Here is a 22,167-nt window from a genome sequence, read left to right as displayed (position 1 = left end):
TATCCAAGCAAACAAATTATTAGCTGAGACTGCCAGAAGAGCATCCTACCACTACAGAGTTAGGAGAATGCCATTCTCCTAAGCCCCTGGACATACGGGTAATGGGGAAATGAGCTGTTTCATTGATCATTGAAACCAGTCGACAACAAAGATCCCATTGTATAGTACAATGCTCCTCTACAACCCACTGTTTCAAGTTTAGTGTAGTCATGTGTCTAACATCTGTAATGAGTTAGAGCTGAAATGACAGGGTGTAATGAGTGAGAGATGAAACAAGAGGAAATGTGTAAAAGGTGTGGTCAGTCAAGCTGACACTCTGATCAAGGTGGACGTCCTCGCAGCTGATACTATCCAGCAGTTTTCTTTCGACATACCTGTGTGCCAATCAATGCTTCCTCTATGTGATGAGTAGCAATCTATCAATGTCATATTATTTTTATTTTATGCTGGCTTTTCTACTGTTTTTTCTTCACAAGTTAAGGAATTTTTCAGTCAAGATACAGGGAAATAGTGCAAATAAAAGCATGCTTCCTACACTTTTATTTGAAGCTCGAGTGTATCAAGTTAATTTAACTTGATACACCAGAGCTTCAAATAAAAGTGTAGGAAGCATGCATGCTGTGATAAATATGAGCTAAGTATTGGTTGATCAAGATGTTGTCTTAATGGAATATGATCCTGGAAGTATAGTGTACCTGATGTTGTATCAACCAATGATATTCAAGTCCAAAACCCAATAACCACTAAAATATATGGCAAAAATTCTGTATTTACCTACAACACAGTCCTCTTTTTGAACAATACAAATTTCCTTTGAAATCTAAATTGTAGTGTTAGAAGTGGTAGAAACATCCTAGTTAATATTGTCATGAAGAAGAAGGTGTAATTAGATGAATGACAAACACTAACTTCACTTAACGAAGGTCGATTCAGCACTTGCACATAAAAGAGCACGGAGCAAACTGCCTCCGGCCAGAACACATACAGTATATGATTCTTGACATTTGTGGATTCTTCTAGAATGTACTCAAACTGAATATACAAATTAAAACTGTTTAGTCCAGGTGAATTTTGAACTCATGACCCTCAATGCAACAGTTTAGTATCAAACCACTACACCACTGAGCTACTCAGCTTCTTCTGTGACAACATTGTATGAATCACCCCAAGTAACACAATCATTGGTGTGAAGGGTGAAATCATAGTGCATAGTGATATGTTAAAATAAGAAGCACACTGCATGTGCCTTGTGAGGGAATTCAATTTTTATATTCTACACTCTATAAATCTGCAATGTATTTTAACCAACTTGAAAAGAAATACCAACTATACAGCTATAACAGACTGGCTACCTTATGACAAATTTCTCAAACCAGTCACCAATTTTCTTTCTTTTGAAAACATTGTATCATAAAAAGCCATTAACACTTTAAGCTCAGTTACAGAACACACATCTAAGTTTCCTTTGCTCTCTCTGTGATGGTACTCATGAAAACTGTAGCAATTAACTTACATTTTCTGGGTGTATCATTGCTCGAACTGCTATCTTCGTTAGACCTGCCTGTGCTAATAAATCTAGAAGATTAATCACAGCCAGGCAGGTAGCTCTTGCTATTGATTCTGTCAAGCGACTGATATCTATGGGATCACTTCCCTGTTCTGATACTTCTTCAGACTGTAAGAAAAAAAGAAAAAAATGGTAATTTGAAATATTTTCACAAGTCTTCATACAACAACAAATAATATCTCTTCTAACTAACAGATAAGGTTTGTAAGAAAGGTAATACAACTAAGTCCATAAAAACTAATTTATTGATCAGAACAGTACAATGCATCAAAATTTTTCGAAACAGAACCCTCCTGCCAATTCATTTTTTCCATCATGGTTTTCAATAATTGTAGGCTTACTGGAAGGCCTGAGTTGGGACATTCTTTAGGGCACACGTAATAGAAGATTTCATATTGCTGATGGTCCAAAAATGGACTCCTGTCAGGGTTGTCGTCAGCCAGGAACAAACAAAAGAAATCTTCCATAGCAAGGTCAGGATGGTAAGGGAGCGAGAGGGGGTGGGGGGCACTGGTGCAGTGTTGCCATCTAGTTTTTTAATACAGGGTGTATACGCAGACATGGAGAAAAATTCCCAGATTTTTCTTGGATTCTGGTTAAAAATACGCTTTTTCCTTGTTAAGTCACAGTACATTTTTCCTCGGAACCATAAAATTTATCAATCCTTTGAATGATTAAGGTTTTACATACTGGCACAGAACTTCCCAGCACTTCAGAAAATGAACCCCAGGAAAAAAAAAAAAGCACTTTGAAGTACAGCTACATGTATGCTGCATATTTCTGTATTACAATACGCTGTATATTTTTGGGTTATGAAAGTATGTATTTTAATTCCACAAAATGCAGCACGTTAGTTTCCGAAGCACTGAAATCGAGATTGCAATACTGTTGTAAGCCAATCATCTCTCATATCACATGATCTTGCCAGCCGATGATAGCAGGTATTCAGAGCATAGGACACGTGATGTAGTCAGCCAATAGCAACATTACTGTTAAGTACCACAAACACTCAAATATGAAAAGTTAATGGTTCAAATTAATATACATAGTGCAGCTACCAGGAAAGCTAAGCTTTCACATATAATGTTGGTCGTTTTTGCTTGTGTTCCATTTTAAGATACATCAGACAAATTTGCCACTAAAATTTTAAATAATGACATAAATGTTTGGCCCTCTGGGCTCGAAATTTTTCTAAATGCCTGGTCCTCAAAGTGTTAAGCTTTAAATGAGAATCAAATGCTCTGTGATTCAAGAAATTTGAAGCATGTTTGCACACATAACATAATTCATCTTGCATAAAATGAAATGATTCAAATGGCTATGAGCACTATGGGACTTAATGGCTGAGGTCATTAGTCCCCTAGAACTTAGAACTACTTAAACCTAACTAACCTAAGGACATCACACACATCCATGCCCGAGGCAGGATTCGAACCTGCAACAGTAGTGGTAGCACGGCTCCACACTGTAGAGCCTAGAACCGCTTGGCCACTCCGGCCGGCAGCATAAAATGAAATTTACTATGAAAGTATAATGCTTTTCAAACTGCCATTCGTAATATTTTCCAATCATCTGTTAGAATTTGTTTCAGAAGTTGCCAGAGAGCGCCAGAAAATGCGCGAGTGCGCACAGTTACAATGACGTAGGAAGCCCATATCTTCATGTGTGTATAGCATTAAGAGATCTTGCATTATCTAATAAATGAAACAGGACATCACAGGATACTAAAAGAGCATCGGAATTTCGTGAACCATACTAAAATGCATAATTCAGCTCAAAGTGCACATTTGTATGCCCAGATTCACAAAAAAAAGTATGACCCGACATGATATTAATGTTTTCAGTGTGGTTTTCAGGATGCAGATTTTCTTGGAGCACCACTACTGTATTATCTACTGGTTTGTTCTTTACTATGGCATAATGCCATATGTGCCACAAGATAAAAATGTGAATTTGAAATTCAGCAAATAGTTGACACTAGCCAATATTGTTTAAAATAAATTGACTGCCTCTGTGGAAAAGATTAATAAAAGCCAAATTTCTTCAGCAAATTCACAAAAATAACTTCACTGTTCTGCAAGGCATTTAATGCTAGGCTGCCAAAAACTTGGAAATAAAATGAAATAAAAAAAAACAAACTAATTTTAGCCTTCCATAATTATGCGAATATATTTTAATTCGCTTGATAGCCCCCAGCCACAGAAATCCGTTTTGTTTTCATTTGACATGAGAGCTGTAAACGAAGAGGAAACAGCAAAATCACTAAACGTAAACACAGGTCACATGGAGACTAGCCCCCTCCCACCAACAACTCAGCCTGCTCTGTGCACATGGGAATCTGGCAGCTTTGGCACACCAGAAATTTTGTTTTCGGGAAGCATCTGGTTGCTTGTTGCTACAGCTTACAGTCGCACGTCAAGTAGCCCGAAGCGGGACAAGGTACTGCTCATACAGGACTCACCCACGCACGTGCACGAGTCTGCTGGCAATTGCTCACACAAATCTAATGTAAACCACTGTTACGTCATGCTCATCGGAAGCAGTTTGTTGTTATGAGCTATTGCATAGTCTTCATCCTAAGGCCCTTGGCACATTTTGCTGTTTGCAGCAGCTTGTGTGTGCACCATGTTTTGTTGTTGTAAATTATGCATTTCCTTTGCAACTAAGGTTTTATTTTTTCCCCCTCGTTTATGTTTTATTACTGCAGTATTATTCCGCATTATGGGGCTAAAAGTAGAATTCGTTGTAAGAGTGTCATTTCTTACCAGTCAAAACTACACAAAAAAAGGAAGAAATTACTGGAATTCTAAAAGATTCCTGGGTTCTTCCCAGTTTTCACCTGAACGAAAAAGTCCCCGGTTTTTTCCTGGACTTCCCCATTGTCCCGGGACGTACACACCCTGTGACAGATAATACCTAACCAAGAAAGCAGCATCGCTGTGCACATTGTCTTGGTGGAGCATAGCTTCCGGGAACCCGTGATGTGTGATCTGATAGGTGCAACCCCTTTTTCAGTCTTTTGAGCACTTCCACATAAAAGGCAGCATTGACAGTCTGTCAGGTAGGTACCAAACTGTGGTGAATGATATCACTAGCACTGAAAAAGAAATAAGAATTGCCTTTAGTTTGTGGCACCTCGTGTATGCCTTCCTGGGACATGGTAATTGTGCGATGTGCAACTCTGAGCTGTCTCGTACTTGAAGACCACAACTTATCTCCTGTTATAACACTGCCACAAAAGTACCATCATTTCCACACCTTTCCAAAAGTTCTTCACAAATCAGCACTTGGTTGAACTTGTGATAGTCAGTCAAAATTTTCGAGACTAGTTTTGCAGACATTTTCTTTATTTGCAATTGTTCGGTTACAGTGTCATGGACAAGGGTGTTTGGGTATAGCCAGAGTCTGAGCTATATGATGAATACTCATTCTACAGTCTGTGTGCCAAAGTTCTCTCTCTCTCTCTCTCTCTCTCTCTCTCTCTCTCTCTCTCTCTTTCTCTCTTTCTCTCGCGCGTCACACAGTATTCACCTTTTAATGTTATTGGACAGATAAAAAAATCTACTCATCAAGTGGCAGCATAACATGCATGTAAGAAAAGATTATAATTATGCAAGCTTTTGGAGCCAGTGACTCCGTCCGGCAGAAGGGATGAAGGACCAGGAAGAGGGATGAAGGAAAAGGACTGGAGAGGTCTAAGGAAAGTGTTAAATTTTGGAAAAGTCACCTAGAACTTCGGGTCAGGGGAGACTTACTGCATGGGACGAGAAGGAAAAGACAGTGTGTTGGGGACTGCACCAGATGCGATTTGAAAACCTGAGAGCTTAAAGGCGGAGGTGGAAGACAGTGTAATATGCAAGACAAAGATTACTGCTAAAACTTTGTGCACAAGTTAATAAGAGTGAAAAGCTTAGTGCATTGTAAGAAAGAGAGATGGGAGGGGGATGGCAAAAAATAGATAGGTATGAAAATGAAAGATGTAGAAAACTAAAACGGAATGAAGAGAGGAGAAGTTACTGTGAAGAAATGCCAGGAGGGAAGAAATAATGTAAATGAAGGCCAGGCAGGTGGCGAGAACCAAGGGCGTGTTGTAGCGCCAGTTCCCACCAGCAGAGTTCTGGGAAAATGGGTTCTGGGGGAAGAATCCAGATGGCGTGTGTGGTGAAACAGGTACTGAGGTCACAACTGTCATGTTGTAGAGCATGTTCAGCAACATGATATTAAGTGTTGACAGTGCACACCCTCTGCCTATGCCCAGTCATCGTAACTGATAATTTGGTGATAATCATGCCAATGTAAAAGGCCGAACAGTGTTTACGTAACAGCTGGTACATGACACATCGTTTCACAGGCGGCACTCTCTTTGATAGTGTATTTTTTGCCAGTTACAGGGCTGGTATAGATGGTGATAGGAGGGTGCATAGTGCACGTTTTGCGGTGGGGACAGTCACAGGGGTTGGAGCCATACGGTAGGTGGAGAAGGAGCATAGGGTATGACAAGGACATGGCAGAGATTGGGAGGGCAACGAAAAGCTAATCTCAGACAGAATGAATCTCATTTCAGGTCATGATTTTAGGAAGTCCTGGTCTTGTTGAAGTAGCTGATTAACACATTACAGACCAGGATAATACTGAGTGACAAGTGGTGTGCTTCGAAGTCATTTTTTGGAGGGATCAGCAGTACCAGGATTGGATGTGATGGTCCGGAAAATCTGCTTTTGAGCTAGGCTGGTGGGGTAATCATGTCCAGTTAAGGCTGAGGTGAGGATGGTGGTGTCTGCTGTAAAGAGCAGCAGGCAAACCATGTACGTGGGGGATGTTGGTATAGAGGGAGGTGGCGTCACATAAGGCCAGCTACACACTTCTGTTGACATTAAACCTACTAACAAGCAACTGATGTTGTTGCTGGTGAGTAAGTTCCTTCTCTGATTAAATGCAATTTTGGCCTTTTGTATTCTGGTCGGAATTTCTTTCGGGCTTCTACCATCTCTTGTGATTTTGCTTCCCAGGTAAGTAAATTCCTGTATCACTTCCAGCTCCTCTCTTCCAATTCTCATTCTCAGAGGTTCATATCCTGCTACTATACTGTATACCATCATTTTAGTCTTTTTCTTGTTTATTCTCATTCCATACTGATTGCATAGAATTTTTTCCATTGTTCTGAGGACTTCCTCTAGACCTTCTTTTGTCTCCGTGACTATAGCAATATCATCTGCATAACGTAGCATGTCTATCTTCTACCCATTAATTTTGATCCCCACCTCAGTAGCAACAACATCAGTCTGAAAATAAGGAAACGTACCATGAAAGGTTTAGTTTGGAGTGTGGCCCTATACGGATGTGAAACTTGGACAGTTGGAAGAGAAGAGAGAAGACGGCTAGAGGCCCTGGAGATGGGGTGCAATAGAAGGATGATGAAGATCAGCTAGAGAGACAAAGTAACAAATGAAGAGGTGCTTAGAGGAGTACAGGAAACCAGATCTCTGTGGCGGCACATCCAAACAAGAAGAGATAAACTTGTAGCGCACATTCTACAACACAACATCATCATTGGAACAATAGCAGATGGCGCTACTGAGCAAAGGAATCGGCGGGGGCAACCAAGGATGTCATACATGCAACAGATCATGAATGACGTTGGATGTAAGACATACGTGGAAATGAAGAGGAAGGCAGACAGAAGAGAGGAATGGCGCTCTGCTGCAAACCAACCTCAGAGTTGAACAATAAAAGAAGAATAACAAGCAACAGTACTTACATTTTGACAGTTGTCATCTTTTTCATGTCAGATGTTGCTTACCATACCCTCTGCAGAACTCCAGGCTCTATGTTCCCTAAAAGCGGATGACTCCATTATTATTCTCCCAGCAGTCAAAGATCTACCACTGTAGTACTTGACCGAAGGTGAAGTGAAGGTCTACACCAGCTGTCTGACACCTCTACATACAGCATTTGCCATCAAGATTCCATCACTATTATTCAAACTGACTTGCAGTCCCTCCTTAAAACCTCAATCTAAAGAACTTCTTACCCAACCAAAACCACTCACCCCCACCTTTTACCTTCTTCCTAAGATCCACAAACCCAATCATCCTGGCCATCCTATAGCTGCTTGCTTCAAAGCGCCCACCGAATGTATATCTGCCTTAGTTGATCAACACCTGCAACCCATAGTACAAAAACTCTCCTCCTTCATCAAAGATACCAACCATTTCCTAGATCGTCTGAAATCCATGCAGATTTTCTGGGTCATCACATCCAGTCCTGGTACTACTAATCCCTCCACAAAACAACTTCAGAGTACACCACACCCCTGGCTTGTCACCACTGATGCCACCTCCCTCTATACCAACACCCCCATGTACATGGTCTGTCTGCTGCTGAACATTTCCTCAGTCAGTACCCACCTGATTCTAAACCTTGACATCCTTCTTACTCACCTTAATCAACTTTATACTTATCAACACCTACTTCAACTTTGAGGGGCAGATATACAAACAGATCAGGGGTACGGCCATTGGAATCAGGATGGCTCCTTCCTATGCTAAACTTTTCATGGGTCACTTGAAATGGGCTTTCCTGGGATCTGTAAGTCTTCAGCCCCTGGTTTGGTTTAAGTATTTAGATACATTGATTACATCTTTACCAGACTCATGGTGAGGCTGACCTGCTAAAATTCCTAGAATCTCTGAATACCTTCTCCCAATTAAATTTTACATGGTCATAGTTCAAATCCCATGCTACTCTCCTTTAAGTTGATCTCGTCCTCACTGAAGGCCAGCTACACACTTCCAGCCACATTAAACCTACCAACAAACAACAGTACCCACATTTTGACAGTTGCCATCCTTTCCATGTCAAATGTTCCCTCCCACACAGCCTTGGTATCCAAGGCAAACATATTTGTTCGAATACAAACTCTTTACAGCAGTACACCACCATTCTCACCTCAGCCTTCACTGTACGTAATTACCCCACCAGCCTAGATCAAATGCAGATTTCCCGGACTATCTCATCCAATCCTGGTACTGCAAATATCTCCAAAATAAAATTTTTGAGCACACCACTTGTCACTCAGTATTATCCTAGTCTGGAATGTGTTAATCAGCTACTTTGAGAGGGCCATGACTTCCTAAAATCATGCCCTGAAATTAGATCCATTCTGTCTGAGATTTTGTCCACCACACCTAGAATAGCTTTTCGTCACCCTCCCAATCTCCACAATATCCTTGTCAGACCCTATGCTCCTTCTGCCCCTATCTCTCTATGCTATGGCTCCTATCCCTGTGACTGTCCCCACTGCAAAACTTGCGCTATGCACCCTCCTACCACCACCTATAGAATTCCTGTAACTGGCAAGCAATACACTATCAAAGAGAGTGCCACCTGTGGAACGACGTGTCATGTATCAGCTGTTACGTAAACACTGTTCAGCCTTTTACATCGGCATGACTATCACCAAATTATCAGTTAAGATGAATGATCATAGACAGAAGGTGTACACTGTTGCAGAGCATGCTCTACAACATGGTAGTTGTGACCTTGGTGCCTGTTTGACCACACACTCCGGATTCTTCCCCCAGACACCAGTTTTCAGAACTCCACAGGTGGGAACTGGCGCTACACCTCCTTAGTTCTCGCTACCCTCCTGGCCTTAATTTACATTAATTTCTTCTGTCTCAGCATTTCTTCACAGTAACCACTACTTTCTTCACTACTTTTAAGTTTTCTACATCTTTCATTTTCATACCTGTCTATTTTCCACCGTCCCCCTCCCATCTCTATTTTGTACAATGCACTTAGCTTTTCACTCTTATTAAATTGTGCACAAGGTCCTCCCATCTCTATTTTGTACAATGCACTTAGCTTTTCACTCTTATTAAATTGTGCACAAGGTTTTAGCAGTAATCTCTGTCTTGCATATTACTCCATCTTCCACCTCCACCTTTAAGCTCTCAGGTTTTCAAATCTCATTGGTGCAGTCCCCAACAATCTGTGTTTTCCTTCTCATCCCGTACAGTAAGTTTCCCCTGACCAGTGGTTCTGAGTGACTTTTCCAAAGTCTACCACTTCTCCTAGACCTCTCAAGTCATTTTCCTCGATCCCTCTTCCTTTCCCTTCAGCCCTTCTGCCAGACGGAGCCATAGGCTACGAAAGCTTGCATAATTATAATCTTTTTTTATATGCATGTTATGCTGCCATTTGGTGAGTAAATTTTTTATCTATCCAATTACATTATACTGTCAAAAATTGATTGTTTTCACTGTTATGTCTTCACCTTTTTACGTTATTGGGTCTCTACAAAGAGTGTCTGTCAATGTCGTCCAGGCTATCAATGCCTTGCACCACCAAAAAAACCTACCGGTTTGACAGACATTCATTCCCAAATGCCAGCTGGAGACATTTCACACAGAATCTGATTGTGAACCATTGTTCCATGAACACCACATCGCAACTGGAACCAGACAGAGATTCACGTAGACATGTGTCCTAAGTTCATGTCCCAAGTCTCTGCAAGCTCAGAGGAAACAGGGTGCCCCCCCCCCCCTCCTCTCTCTCTCTCTCTCTCTCTCTCTCTCTCTCTCTCTCTCTCTCTCTCTGTGTGTGTGTGTGTGTGTGTGTGTGTGTGTGTGTGTGTGTGTGTGTGTGTTTTGAAAAATATCGGCTTTACTAATGATAATGTAGCTATCTAGGAAGTCCAATAACAATGACAAAAATTTAAAATGACTGTCATTTCTTAGTGCAATAACTATCTTTGTGTGTGTCTATTCTGTGTTAAAACATTAAACTAGAGGCGCATTTTTTGTTGTGCACCAGTTACAGTACCTGAAGAATGAACACTTCCGTCCAACGAATAAATCTTGAGCTACCCATATAATCAGTGCCATTATGCACTCTAATAGAAGGAATACCATCAAGTGGACGTCCATCAATTAGACTTTTCACCCTGAAAATAAAAAATGAGGAATATGGTCATAGTTTGCTCAGTTACAAACTTACTATGAGCTGCTTTATTGTACTGCTTACGTAATTTGATTTTTTAAATTTTCTAAGCCATTGCAATATTGATTCACTCATTCCATACCATGGTTAATTGCATGCTGAACTATTTATACCAAATAGTTTACACACATTATATAAATTTCATTCCTGAATGAATCTGTTATTAAACTTGCTGATAAGTTAAAACTAACCAAACAAAATATACAGTACAACTTTTGAAGATTTTAGCAAGTAGGAGAAAGGTATTATCAAACAGAAGCTGTTAGATGGGTTGTGTTTGGAGAGTGCAATTGGAAGAACATTGCTCACAAAAGCCAAGGGTTGAGATTGGATTCTCAGTGTGGCATAGTTTTAATATGTGAATAAATTTCAATGTAATTTTAAGGTTAACTCTACATTAAATGGTTGTGAAATAGTAGCACCCTAAATGAAGGCACATGCTATTATTTGCTTGACTATAAACACACACTTTTTTTTGCTCTTGGCAATATAGATATGGCACCAAGGGGGGGGGGGGGGTATGCACTGTGACACAGATTCCATGTGAAAATGTCAAACTTTAGGCCATGCAGCTGGATGAGTGAACCTGTATGTGAGTTGGAGGAAACCAAGTGCATAACGAATAATCAGACTATTTCTACTGAAGTACTGTGATGTTCAAAATCAAACTTTAAGTTGATTCATTCTTTGCTTGATACAGCCAACATAGAGAAAACCACCTATTTTAAAACTGAAAATCTCTCAAAGACATGTTTCAGTTTTCTTCTTCTACTGAAGTGCTATCCTACTCAAAAGAGCTGGAGCATGAATGGCATTGCTGTCATTTACATTCCTTGTAAATTACAATATTCATTACGAAAGACTTATTTGTGTATTTTCCACAGTGTAACTACATGATAACACATATTTAATAAACTTACTGTATAGATCTATGGCATTGAGATTGTCCACCACTAAAATGTTTGAGAGATTCTCATACTTTATTTCATAATCCATCTTTCAAATTGTATTAATCCTCCTGTACATTCTACTGATAGTGTTTCATGTAGAGGCAATACAATGAAGGGAAACAACACAAGACAAAAATTATTTTTTATCTACTCTATATCAAACTCGCATTGTCCTTAACTACAAAACAATACTTTTTGCATCCCAAAACTTGTAACCAATCTCATGTGACCAAGTAATCAATAGTTTCCACGTACCCTACAAAAAGGGTAAAGTTGTTAAGGGTCATCATACGAAATGCTACAAATTCGTATAGGTAGACCTAAAAGTTATTATCCCTAAATGTTTACAAGCAGCGATAACATTCTGTCCATAAATTAATGACAGAATACTTCAACCAACACAGAATGAGTAAAGATGCAAAGATTACTTGTGGACCTAACAACAGACATTAAAGCTCTCCTGAATGTGAAGTTTTATAAAATCAGTAAAACAACATTACGGGATCACCTATTTGTCAGCAAATATTAAATTTAATATACAAAGTCTGTAATAGACTTCTAGTAGTAAATTATGCCCACAGTTCAAAGCTTTACACAGGAGTCTATACTCTGACATTCGAGTAATGAGGTTAAATACAATTAATGGGTTTTTAATTTGGTATAGTTAATTAAACGCAAACAAAATATAACGATAAAAGGCTGAAACAGTAAAAATCATTATTCACTGTATATTTCTGTTGCTGCTCTAGCTAAGCAAAATGATGCATAACAATGAATTATTATATACCTACAAATTTTGTCTGTCAAATTTGCCGAACTATTATTTCACTTTTCATTTCCATGTCTAAAATGCTTGCATGGGATCCAGTGCAATGTTAGTACTGTGAAATGCAGTACCAAAAACCAGTCTATCATTTAAAAAATTAATTTCTTCACAGGGTTTATAATGGTGGATCATTATAGCAACAATAGTACAGGACAAGGAACTGTGGAAGAAGTCTGGAGAAGCCTTTGAACAACAGTGAGACACTAATTGCTAGTAAGAAACGTAACAAATAAACATATACAAACAAACATACCACTGGATGTCATTGCTCATGCCCTTGGTTAAACTCAAACCGTTAACCTTCAGTTAATTGTAATATGCTCATGATGCTGATTGTAGATGGATGACTGTACCTAAGGTGTTGGCAAAGGCATTTATGACTTACGTCACACATAGTAAATTGATCTCACATTCATTTATCCTTGTTTTCTAGCTGATAATGTTGAAGGTGTCGAACATATGGGCTGTCCTCCAATGTGGGCCTAGCTGCAGCTGCACAGGTTTCAGCAAACACCTGCAGTGTGTAGATAAAGTGACTTGCTATCCACATGCATCACGTATCTGACATATTTATGATGTTTGAGGTAGCCTGCATCCATATGACTGCAATTAATTGGCATTGTTATCAGACTCTAAACGCAATAAATTCACGTATTACAGGCAAACCAACAGTAGCCTGAAATACATTACATGTTGTCTTCTGTAGATATTTCCAGTACATGTTTTCCGTTTCTTTTTGTTTAAGAATTCAACGGTGGACACGTAAGTGTTACTATGGTTCATATTCTCAAAACTGGCATTTGACAATAGGCCAAACAATCATTCACTGTGTTTTATCATCATCATCATCATCATCATCATCATCATCACCACCACCACCACTCACTCACTGAATACGCTAGAAGACAACACAAACACTGTCTGAAAAACACCGTACCTTGGACAAAGTTCAAACTGGCGATCTCCATCTTACCACCTTATTTCCATCTGCAACAGGAGGTCAAGAAACAGAAATCATATCTTTGTTTGAATATACAAGTTTTAAAGGATATGGCCTGCTATAGACGCTAACCACTGGCATTTAGAAACTTTACCGTACAAGTATAAACTAACTGTTCAAATTTTAGCAAGTTTCTTAAGAACTAGTTCAGAGAGATATGCACAGACAAAATCATCCATATCATGAGTGGGAGTTGAATCCATGACCTACAAAAAAGCTGGTTAGTGTCTTGGCCAACTTGGCCTTCAAAAACCAGAGCCACATAGGTTTATGGGAAGAGTTAAAGCAGCAAAAAGTTTTGAATAGGTCTTCCTTAAAGCTGTCACCACTGCCACTCCTTTGACATAAGTATGTTTACTTCTTTCCAGGCATCAGTATGCGAATTGTAAACAGAAATCACATCGTGGGAAGTCCATTTGCAATAGCTCACTGGAAGCATACAGTTTGAGACAAAAATTGTTGTTGTGATTGAAAAAGGCAGCTTTTCAATTTGAGATTTTGTCAGGTGGTATGGCGTGACACCTCCTCCTGCAAAGAGACTGAGGAGGAATTGTGGTGAATAAGGCACTACCAAAAGAGTTCCTGGCCTAGGCAGGAAGAGACTCAGCACAAGAGGAGAACACAGAGCTTGTGAATAAGACCTGATAGCTTTCATTCCTAAAAGCGAACCAGTTTTGATGAGTGACCACCTGAGGAAAATATTTTATACTAGTTGGCATTCCCAGAGATCCATCTGATCATGGTATGGTAAAACGTAATTTTCACTGATGAAAAGGTGTTTTGAACCTGTAACAATGGTCAAAGAGTGGTTCACAGACCACAAGCAACAAGACATCATGACGAATACGTAGGAATGGTAGGAAGTGGGCAGCTACTGGTTTCCTGCTAGGGCTGGGTTTCTGTAAGAGGAACAGGAGTACTTCACAGAGCTAGGAGAACTCTTGTTAGAAGGCAGTATACCTATACACGGTGTATCATAATTAATGGCGCAAGTAAATGCATACAGTTTAAAGTACATAATCCTAGAAGTAAAAAAGTCTATTAAACGTGGGCTCTAAAATGCATACCTGAAGAGCTATGGGCACTGCTTCATCTTCGATACAGCAAAACATCTCTTCTACTGTACTCTTTGCTTTCCATATTTTGAGAGGTGGTAGTATTGACCAAAACAAAAGTCTAGTACACAGGGGTTCTAAAGTGCATACCTTAAGTGCTATGAGCACTTATTTATCTTCACTACTGTGAAATACATCTCTTTTACTTAACAAATGTGCATAGCTCTTGAGACATGCATTTCAGAGGCAATATCTACTAGATTTTTTTTTCCATACTGCCTCCTATCAAAATATGGAAAACAAAGAGCTTGCAGTAGACAAGACTTATTTTCCAGTATCAAAGCTGAAGTAGTGTCCATAGTCCTTCAGGTATGCACTTAGAGGCCATATTTACTAAACGTTTTGTTTCTAGTACTGTGTACACTGAACTGTATGCATTTATACCATCAATAACAATGACACACCCTGTATAGTTAAGCACATGATGCTGCCTTCAATGCAAATACTATAAAGCAAAGGAGAATTCACTTTTGAGGAAGATCAGTCTCCTGTACATAAGTGCACATTCATTAAGCAACAGCTGTCCAACATGGGCATTCAGGTCACGGACTGGCCACTACAGGCTGCTGATACAAATCGGATGGAGAACATGTGGACTGAGGTAACACAGTCACTGTCAGATATCTGGTAATGATACCTACTGGCTATAGCTGACACCCTTTGGGACTGCTTCTTGATGCCCGGGATGAAGTTGACTCTTCTGTCAATTCCACCTGACACCTCACGATACCATGCCAAAACACACAATAGAAATAATGGGGCATTCTGGACAAGATATCAGAGTACTGCCAACATTCTATTTTAATTATGTGTCCTTTTGCTCAAGTTTCCGTGTGAGCCAGTGGAAGTTCACCTGTCTGCAGAAAAGAACTGAACCAAGATAATACAATGTGAGTTAATTTTCCTTTAAGTTACATTTTTAATTGGAATGAGTTTCTTTTCAACAAATTTTTTGAATCTTTCCTTTCTCTCTAATCTTATCTCTGTCGACATACTTGAAAAGCAAAAAATTAAGAGAGACTTTTTTAAAGGCTACTTTTTGTTACTTCACATGCATCTCTCTCTTCCCTTTTCTTCCGACCACTTGCATTCTCCCACAAATATGTAACAGATTTCTTCTAACATTTATTCATCTTTAATTTTCCCTCACCCCCCCCCCCCCCCCTCTCTCTCTCTCTCTCTCTCTCTCTCTCTCTCACACACACACACACACACACACACACACACACACACTTTTGTCTCACTCACTTGCCTGTCACTCCACCCTCACAAAATGAATAAACAAATAAAGCATTTTTGTTTTCTTATAATGTCTCCCTCTACCTAAACCCTTTTGTACTTTCCTCCTCTATTATTACTCACAAAACCAATGAAACAGTTTTCTTTTCAATCCTCTGTTTAATTACCCACTCACTGTTCTGAAAACACCCTTGCCTTATCCCACTTCTCTCTGCCATAAGATAAAAGGACTGTTGCGTACTTTTCTATACGATGTATTTTTCTTGTTTTTATACTGCCCATAAGTTATGTCCCTATGCCTGGGCATGGACATTTGTCAGCAGATTTCGACTTTCCAAGTTATGTGGTGATTAAGTGCAGAGGTGCGGGACATTATGGCGGTAGCTGTCAGTAGGGATGACTGGTCAGGAATTTTGTAGTTCAAAGTAGAGATGTGGAAAGTGGGTATGCAGAAGTTCTTTATCATGTTGTCAAGTTCTTCCATGGCAATTACAACTGTGGGGTTGCTAATCTTGATATCCATTTGTCATTCCATTACATTATATTTATGTGACTCATAATTTTTCATTTAAGCCAGAGCTGGTGAGTAGTATGAGAAGACAGGTTGATATTATCAGGACCTACCTTGAATACAGTATACTACTTTTACAATAGCCTCCAAGAGATTTGACTAGTTTAGGACATGCTGAACACTTTATGAGGTGAAATAAAATGTTTTCATTCATTAAAACATTATAGCTACAGGGTGGTTATAATTAAGCTTTTGCTACTTGAGTCAGTGTAGACAGAAAACTATTTACAGTTTGGGTACACAACTTTATAGGAACGATGTTCAGACTGTGCACTGCAGGATCTGCGTTGTTAGGAGTGTTAAGTGTCAACTTTCCGTTAGGCACCGGTACTGGTATGACAATGCAGAGATGAATCACATGCATCAGTGTGCATTACAGTTGCAGTCAATCAACATGGGTCTGAACAAGGTGAGAAGGGCTTTACTATAGTCCAATCCGCAAACAACGGTGGTGCGCACATGTCGAGGCACGAATGGGAATGGCATTGTTGACGATTCCCAGTGACAATTGCAGTATGCGCACAGACATGTTCTCTGCTTAAATTAAGTGTATATCCTGCAAATTATGTCTCTTGCTTGCTTATGCAGAATTTATCACTTACTACCATCATCAGTGACGACAACTCGCAACTAATGAAATAGAAATTCACTAAACAATTCACTGAGATCATGTTTAATGCTCGCATTAGTTACGGCATTCAGAGCAGAGTACTGTACTACTGAATGCTGATTGGCTGTTGGAGTGTGTGTGATGTAGGTGCACAGAACAAGCCTAAAATCAACCGCTCTCAATCATGACTCCAACTATAGTGAAGCTGTTCTATCAAAACAACGGCAATAGTGCTACTGCTCTTCGTGAGTACTGATGCATTAAAGGAATACAGAGAGGTCCTCTTTCCACACCGGGGTTGAAGAACATGATTCTAAAGTTCCAATTAACTGGTGATTTGGGAATTGCTCCTGGGAGGGGCCAATGGCCAATTGCTAAACAAATTGTGAAAGAAGTTACTGCTAGCACGGCTGAAACATGGGACACTAACACATGTTGGAAGTTGAAGAAGAGTGTAGCGAGGGAGGTAACCAGCATACCATCCAAGATGTTCTGGTCAGCAGTACAGCAAACTGTAATGTGGTTCCACACTGTTGTGGATGCAGATGGTTATCACATTGAATAACATTTGTACACTGGAAGGTAAACATGGTTCACAACTAAAAAATGCTACCCCCTCACATGGAAACTAAAATGTGTTTCTTTCAATGGTTTATTCATGATTTCTCTTTCACAGGCCCTTACAAAAATTTCCACAAAATTTCATTGTCCTACGATCATTTGTTTTTCATGGGGGTTCCCCTAAAGTAGCAAAAGTTTAATTGTAACTACCCTGTACATCTCTCCATCAGTGCATTTAGCCTGAACAGAGAACACTACTCACAAAACACAACATTAGATTACATCCAGAAACATAATTTACATTCCATTCACATGCTGTGGGTTCAAGGTGGGGTGATCACCTGGAACCATTATTTATTTCTTCCAGAATAATGTCTCAGTCCGCAACAGATGAAATTAAGTTGTCTACCTACTTAAGAAATTGTTCAATGGCACTCAGTATTTAATGAGATTATGCAGTCACAAAAAATTTAAATTTTGTTGGCTGAAGCTGAAAAATGCTGGTATTAAGAAGTGTGTAAATTCAGGGGTTTTGTAAATTTTTCACCTTCAGATCTAAAACGTACTGAATGAAGGTAATGAGAAGACTTGCATTGCAGACCTTTTTTTAAAAGATTTCATTGCCAATTTTCAGTCTGGCAGTTTAAAAAGCGAGGAAAAACGCAGATGCAATATACTAGTCCTCCAGCCAGCTTAGAACCCACAGCTGATAGAGAAATCGCTTTAGACAGCAGCCACATTACCACTGCGCTAGCAAGCCACTGCTGTGTTCACTGATTGGTCATTGCTATAGCAATGACTAATATAGATAATTTGTGAAGTGAAAGTTTGTATTTTCTCTGCGGAACCATCTTCCTGGACTCAACATCACAAGTTTGATATCCTGATGTTGTACCTTATATGAAATTGACTACAGTTATTTAATGAAACTGACAAGGAAAAAACAAACGAATTTACTGGGGTAATTCTGTGTCACTACAGGAAGTAACTTGTCAATCACAGAGCTGCCAAACAGGTTATGCAATGTTGCCAATTATTCTAGCCACAGAAACAGTATGTTTTCCTGAACAGGCCTAAAAGTGATGGGCACAGCTCACATCTCAAAGGTGTACTGCCATATTGAACCAGGACTGATATATCAAAAGCACTGGCCAATGACTTTTACTCTCACTTGTGCAACTCTGCTTAATGGCTGGAGCACAGATACTAACAACACACTGATGGACCGACTGTGGGCTTTAAATCACAAATCTGTAGCTGTCACAATCATTCTTGTTTTTCCATTATTAAGCATACTGTAAACCGAGAAGCTCATTCACCAAACATGATTCATTTTTAGAAGTGCCTGTAGTGTGAGCAAACATCTTTTGATCTTTACTGACTTGAAAAATATATTACTTGGGAACACTGTCATTGGCACTACTCCAAAACAGAGGAATACAAATGTGAAGATAACGACAGAGTATCGAGTGCAAAACGTGAACATCCACAGAGAAATCTGTAAACTACAAATATGCAATGAAATGATTCACCATTAACGAAAACTTGCTGCAAATGCATAAAGAAATTAAAGCAGGGAGTGTAAAAAAAGAGCACAGTATCCCAACAGTACAGTCTTTAATATTTCATTATGAACTACAACAGTCATTCAGTCTATAATAAGGAGAAGAATGAAACGTAACTTCTACCCGCAATGTTTATAAAACATCTATTGTCTGATGCTTTGTTCATCAAAGCAAAAATCTTCTGATGAGTTAGCTATTCAATTTTCAGTATGCTTATGACAGAAAGAGATGGAAATAGCAGTAAGGGGTTCATATAGTGGAGTACGGTGAACATTTGCAAAGCAATGCCTTGTAGCCAGTGCTGTTTTTCTTTAGTTTATTGCCTTTTCTTAATTTCTTGTCAGATGGTTTCCTATCAAAGACTTACCTAGGCCATCACAATATTCATATGATAATCAGTGAGGAGCATATGTTACAACAGACTACTATGTTATGTGGAAATTTGGATAATAAGGTAGCACTCATTCTTTGCTCTCAGCTTTGAAACATTTAACATGATATAAAACATGTCATAAAGCCTGTCAACTGTATGGGTTTAAAAACTCCTTCAAGATAGCCCTTGAGAACATTTACTTGCCTGCAGATATTATTGCTTACCAATTCTTTTTTTAACTGAAAAAATTTGGACATGTAACTAGTGCACAACCACAGCGACCAACAGACACAAAAACTAGTGAGCTCCAAGATCATACTACCGTGGAAAAACATGACAAGTCATTGTGTAATCCAAAAATTAAACAAATATATGTCACTTAAGTCCCAGCTAGCACCCTGAAATGGCAGCAGAAATTTCAACAAAACAAAAAAGCACGTCAAACAAAATAATGTGGTTTATTTACAGTTTAACAAGACTCACAACAACCATTAACTCCAATTGCTATTTATGTGCTCTACAAGGCTGCCTCTGCTTAGTTACACAATCTTCTTCCACTTCCATACACAATACTTTGAAGAACAAAACTTGATGTACCAGTCAACACTGGGAATTCCCACCGTCAAGTCAAGCGCTTGTGCACTAAACAACAACACTTGCCTTCACATGTCAAATACCAGTGATGAGACTGAGCACCTGCACATAGAAAAAGAATGTATTATTGTAGACTTTCTGTTCTCAAAATGAGTTTGGCCAATCCCTATGGCTCCCGAATGTCAGTTTTGATAAAATTATATACTACTGAAATAAATACAAATACACTTGGCCACTAGGACCTCTCTTCCATCCACAACAAGTGACAATAACTGACTCGCTGTTTCCTGAAGTTCCTAGAGGCCCCTGTCACAGCAAATTAAATATTTTAAGATTTATGAATTTTCAGTAATTAGCACTGTAGGTACAGTTTGTTTGGCAGCCATCACTACTTGGAGCTACTGCCATAATCTCTTGCACTGCTGCACTTAATCACAACATGAGTGCAGAAGATGGAAATTACCAATGAACATCCATGCCTAGGCACAGGGACATACTTACAGTCCTTCCAAACTCAAAATGTAGAGAGACAGAGGGAGACATTACAAGAAGCAGTATAATTTCAGCAACAAATGTTGGGTTGAGTACTCGTCTGTAACCAAGTGACCTTCCACTGGCTTACTCTGACAGAAAGTTGAACAAAAGAGCAAGTAATAAAAATAGCATGTTTTTCTAATATCTTGCCCAGAACCCCAATTATTCCATCATGCATCTTTCCACGAAATCTATGAGGCATCGCATGTAATTGCTAGAAGAGTCAACTCTGCCCTAGGTGTCGAGATTGCAGTCCTTAAGAGTGTCAGCTGTAGCCGGTTGGTGGGCATAGCATTCACACTGTAGGCTGAATCACACTCTTCAATATATGGGTGTACTGTCTGCTATCAAGAGTTCCTTCAATTCTGAATAGGAAACCTATAGCTGCCCACTACTTCTTCTTGACGCTGCATATTTTTCAGAATGTCCTGTCCCTTGTGATCAGTAAACCACATTTGAACAGTTTTTACATGTGGAAAACAACATCTCATCTGTGAAAATTATATTTTTCCACATCGTTTTCAGGTGGAAATCTACGAACACCCACTGGTATGAAACTTTTTCCACTCTTAGTTCCTGTTTCACAGTGGGTCTTCATGCACGCTGTTCAGCTTTCCTTAATCTTTAGTGAGCGGGTCACTGGAATTGAGGAAGTTTGTCTCTCATTGCAACCGGTTCACATTTAGGAAGAGACGTCGTCAGCTCTTATGCACAAGCTCTCTGTCCTGAAGTGTGCTCTCTCTCTTCCTGCCTGGTACCATCTTGGTAGTACCTCTTTCCAACTCATTCCCCAAACATCTCTCTGCAATAGTAAATGCCACGCCATGTCACTTGCCAGGATCTCCAACTGAAAACCGACCTCGTGGCCAAGACACAAAGGTTCCACAGGTTGTAGGTTTGAATTCTGCCCATTATCTTGTATTGAGTGTGTGTCCTTCAATACATATTTGTGAATTAGTTCTTAAGAAACTTATCTGGATTTGAAAACATTGCTGCCCCCCCTCCCCCCCACACACACTCACAGGCGTTAGGTTGGGTTGGATTGTTTGGAGGAGGAGACCAGACAGCGAGGTCATCGGTCTCATCGGATTAGGGAAGGACGGGGAAGGAAGTTGTCCGTGCCCTTTCAAAGGAACCATCCCGGCATTTGCCTGGAACGATTTAGGGGAATCACAGAAAACCTAAATCAGGATGGCTGGATGCGGGATTGAACCGTCGTCCTCCTGAAGGCAAGTCCAGTGTGCTAGCCACTGTGCCACCTCGCTCGGTACACGTTAGGTCCCGGGAATTCAAAGACTGTATCAAATCTCTATAATAGTTTCTCAGACTAGCCTGAACATACATAACATTCCATGTCAGTTCAACCAGGGGCTCCAGCTCATAGTCTCAGATTTGACTGAAATTCAGTACACAAATTCTAATATGTGTGGAACACTCGTGTAAAAAGTATTAGTTTCCCCTATCAATTAGTTCCAGAACTATGACTTGTGAAAGAAGGCGGCGTGACCCAGAAGTTGCAACCCGCATCTGGCAATCTATCTTCAAACCCAACTTCAGGTCTTAATAACTTTGGAACTATTCCACACAGTACAGTGAAATTTTTACAACCTAGTAACATCCATTTAGAGAACACACTCCATGAACCAAAACACCAACAAC

The 22,167-nt window shown here is 39.7% G+C and overlaps 1 protein-coding gene across 1 annotated transcript in view; it reads right to left on the bottom strand.

The window, feature by feature from the left end:
• LOC126248002 (zinc finger FYVE domain-containing protein 9) overlaps positions 1 to 22,167 on the bottom strand; it is a 383,986-nt gene that overhangs the window by 3,240 nt on the left and 358,579 nt on the right. The window contains exons 17-18 of the mRNA XM_049948584.1: positions 10,394 to 10,514; positions 1,514 to 1,675 (exon numbers count right to left, since the gene is read on the bottom strand). Of these exons, the coding sequence (XP_049804541.1) occupies positions 1,514 to 1,675; positions 10,394 to 10,514 (283 nt within the window). The remainder of the gene's footprint in view (positions 1 to 1,513; positions 1,676 to 10,393; positions 10,515 to 22,167) is intronic.

This window comes from Schistocerca nitens, chromosome 3, assembly GCF_023898315.1.
Source record: "Schistocerca nitens isolate TAMUIC-IGC-003100 chromosome 3, iqSchNite1.1, whole genome shotgun sequence".
NCBI classification, from domain to species: domain Eukaryota; kingdom Metazoa; phylum Arthropoda; class Insecta; order Orthoptera; family Acrididae; genus Schistocerca; species Schistocerca nitens.
The sequence above is the reverse complement of the archived record's forward strand: the minus strand, read 5'-3'. Positions and strand labels throughout refer to the sequence as shown.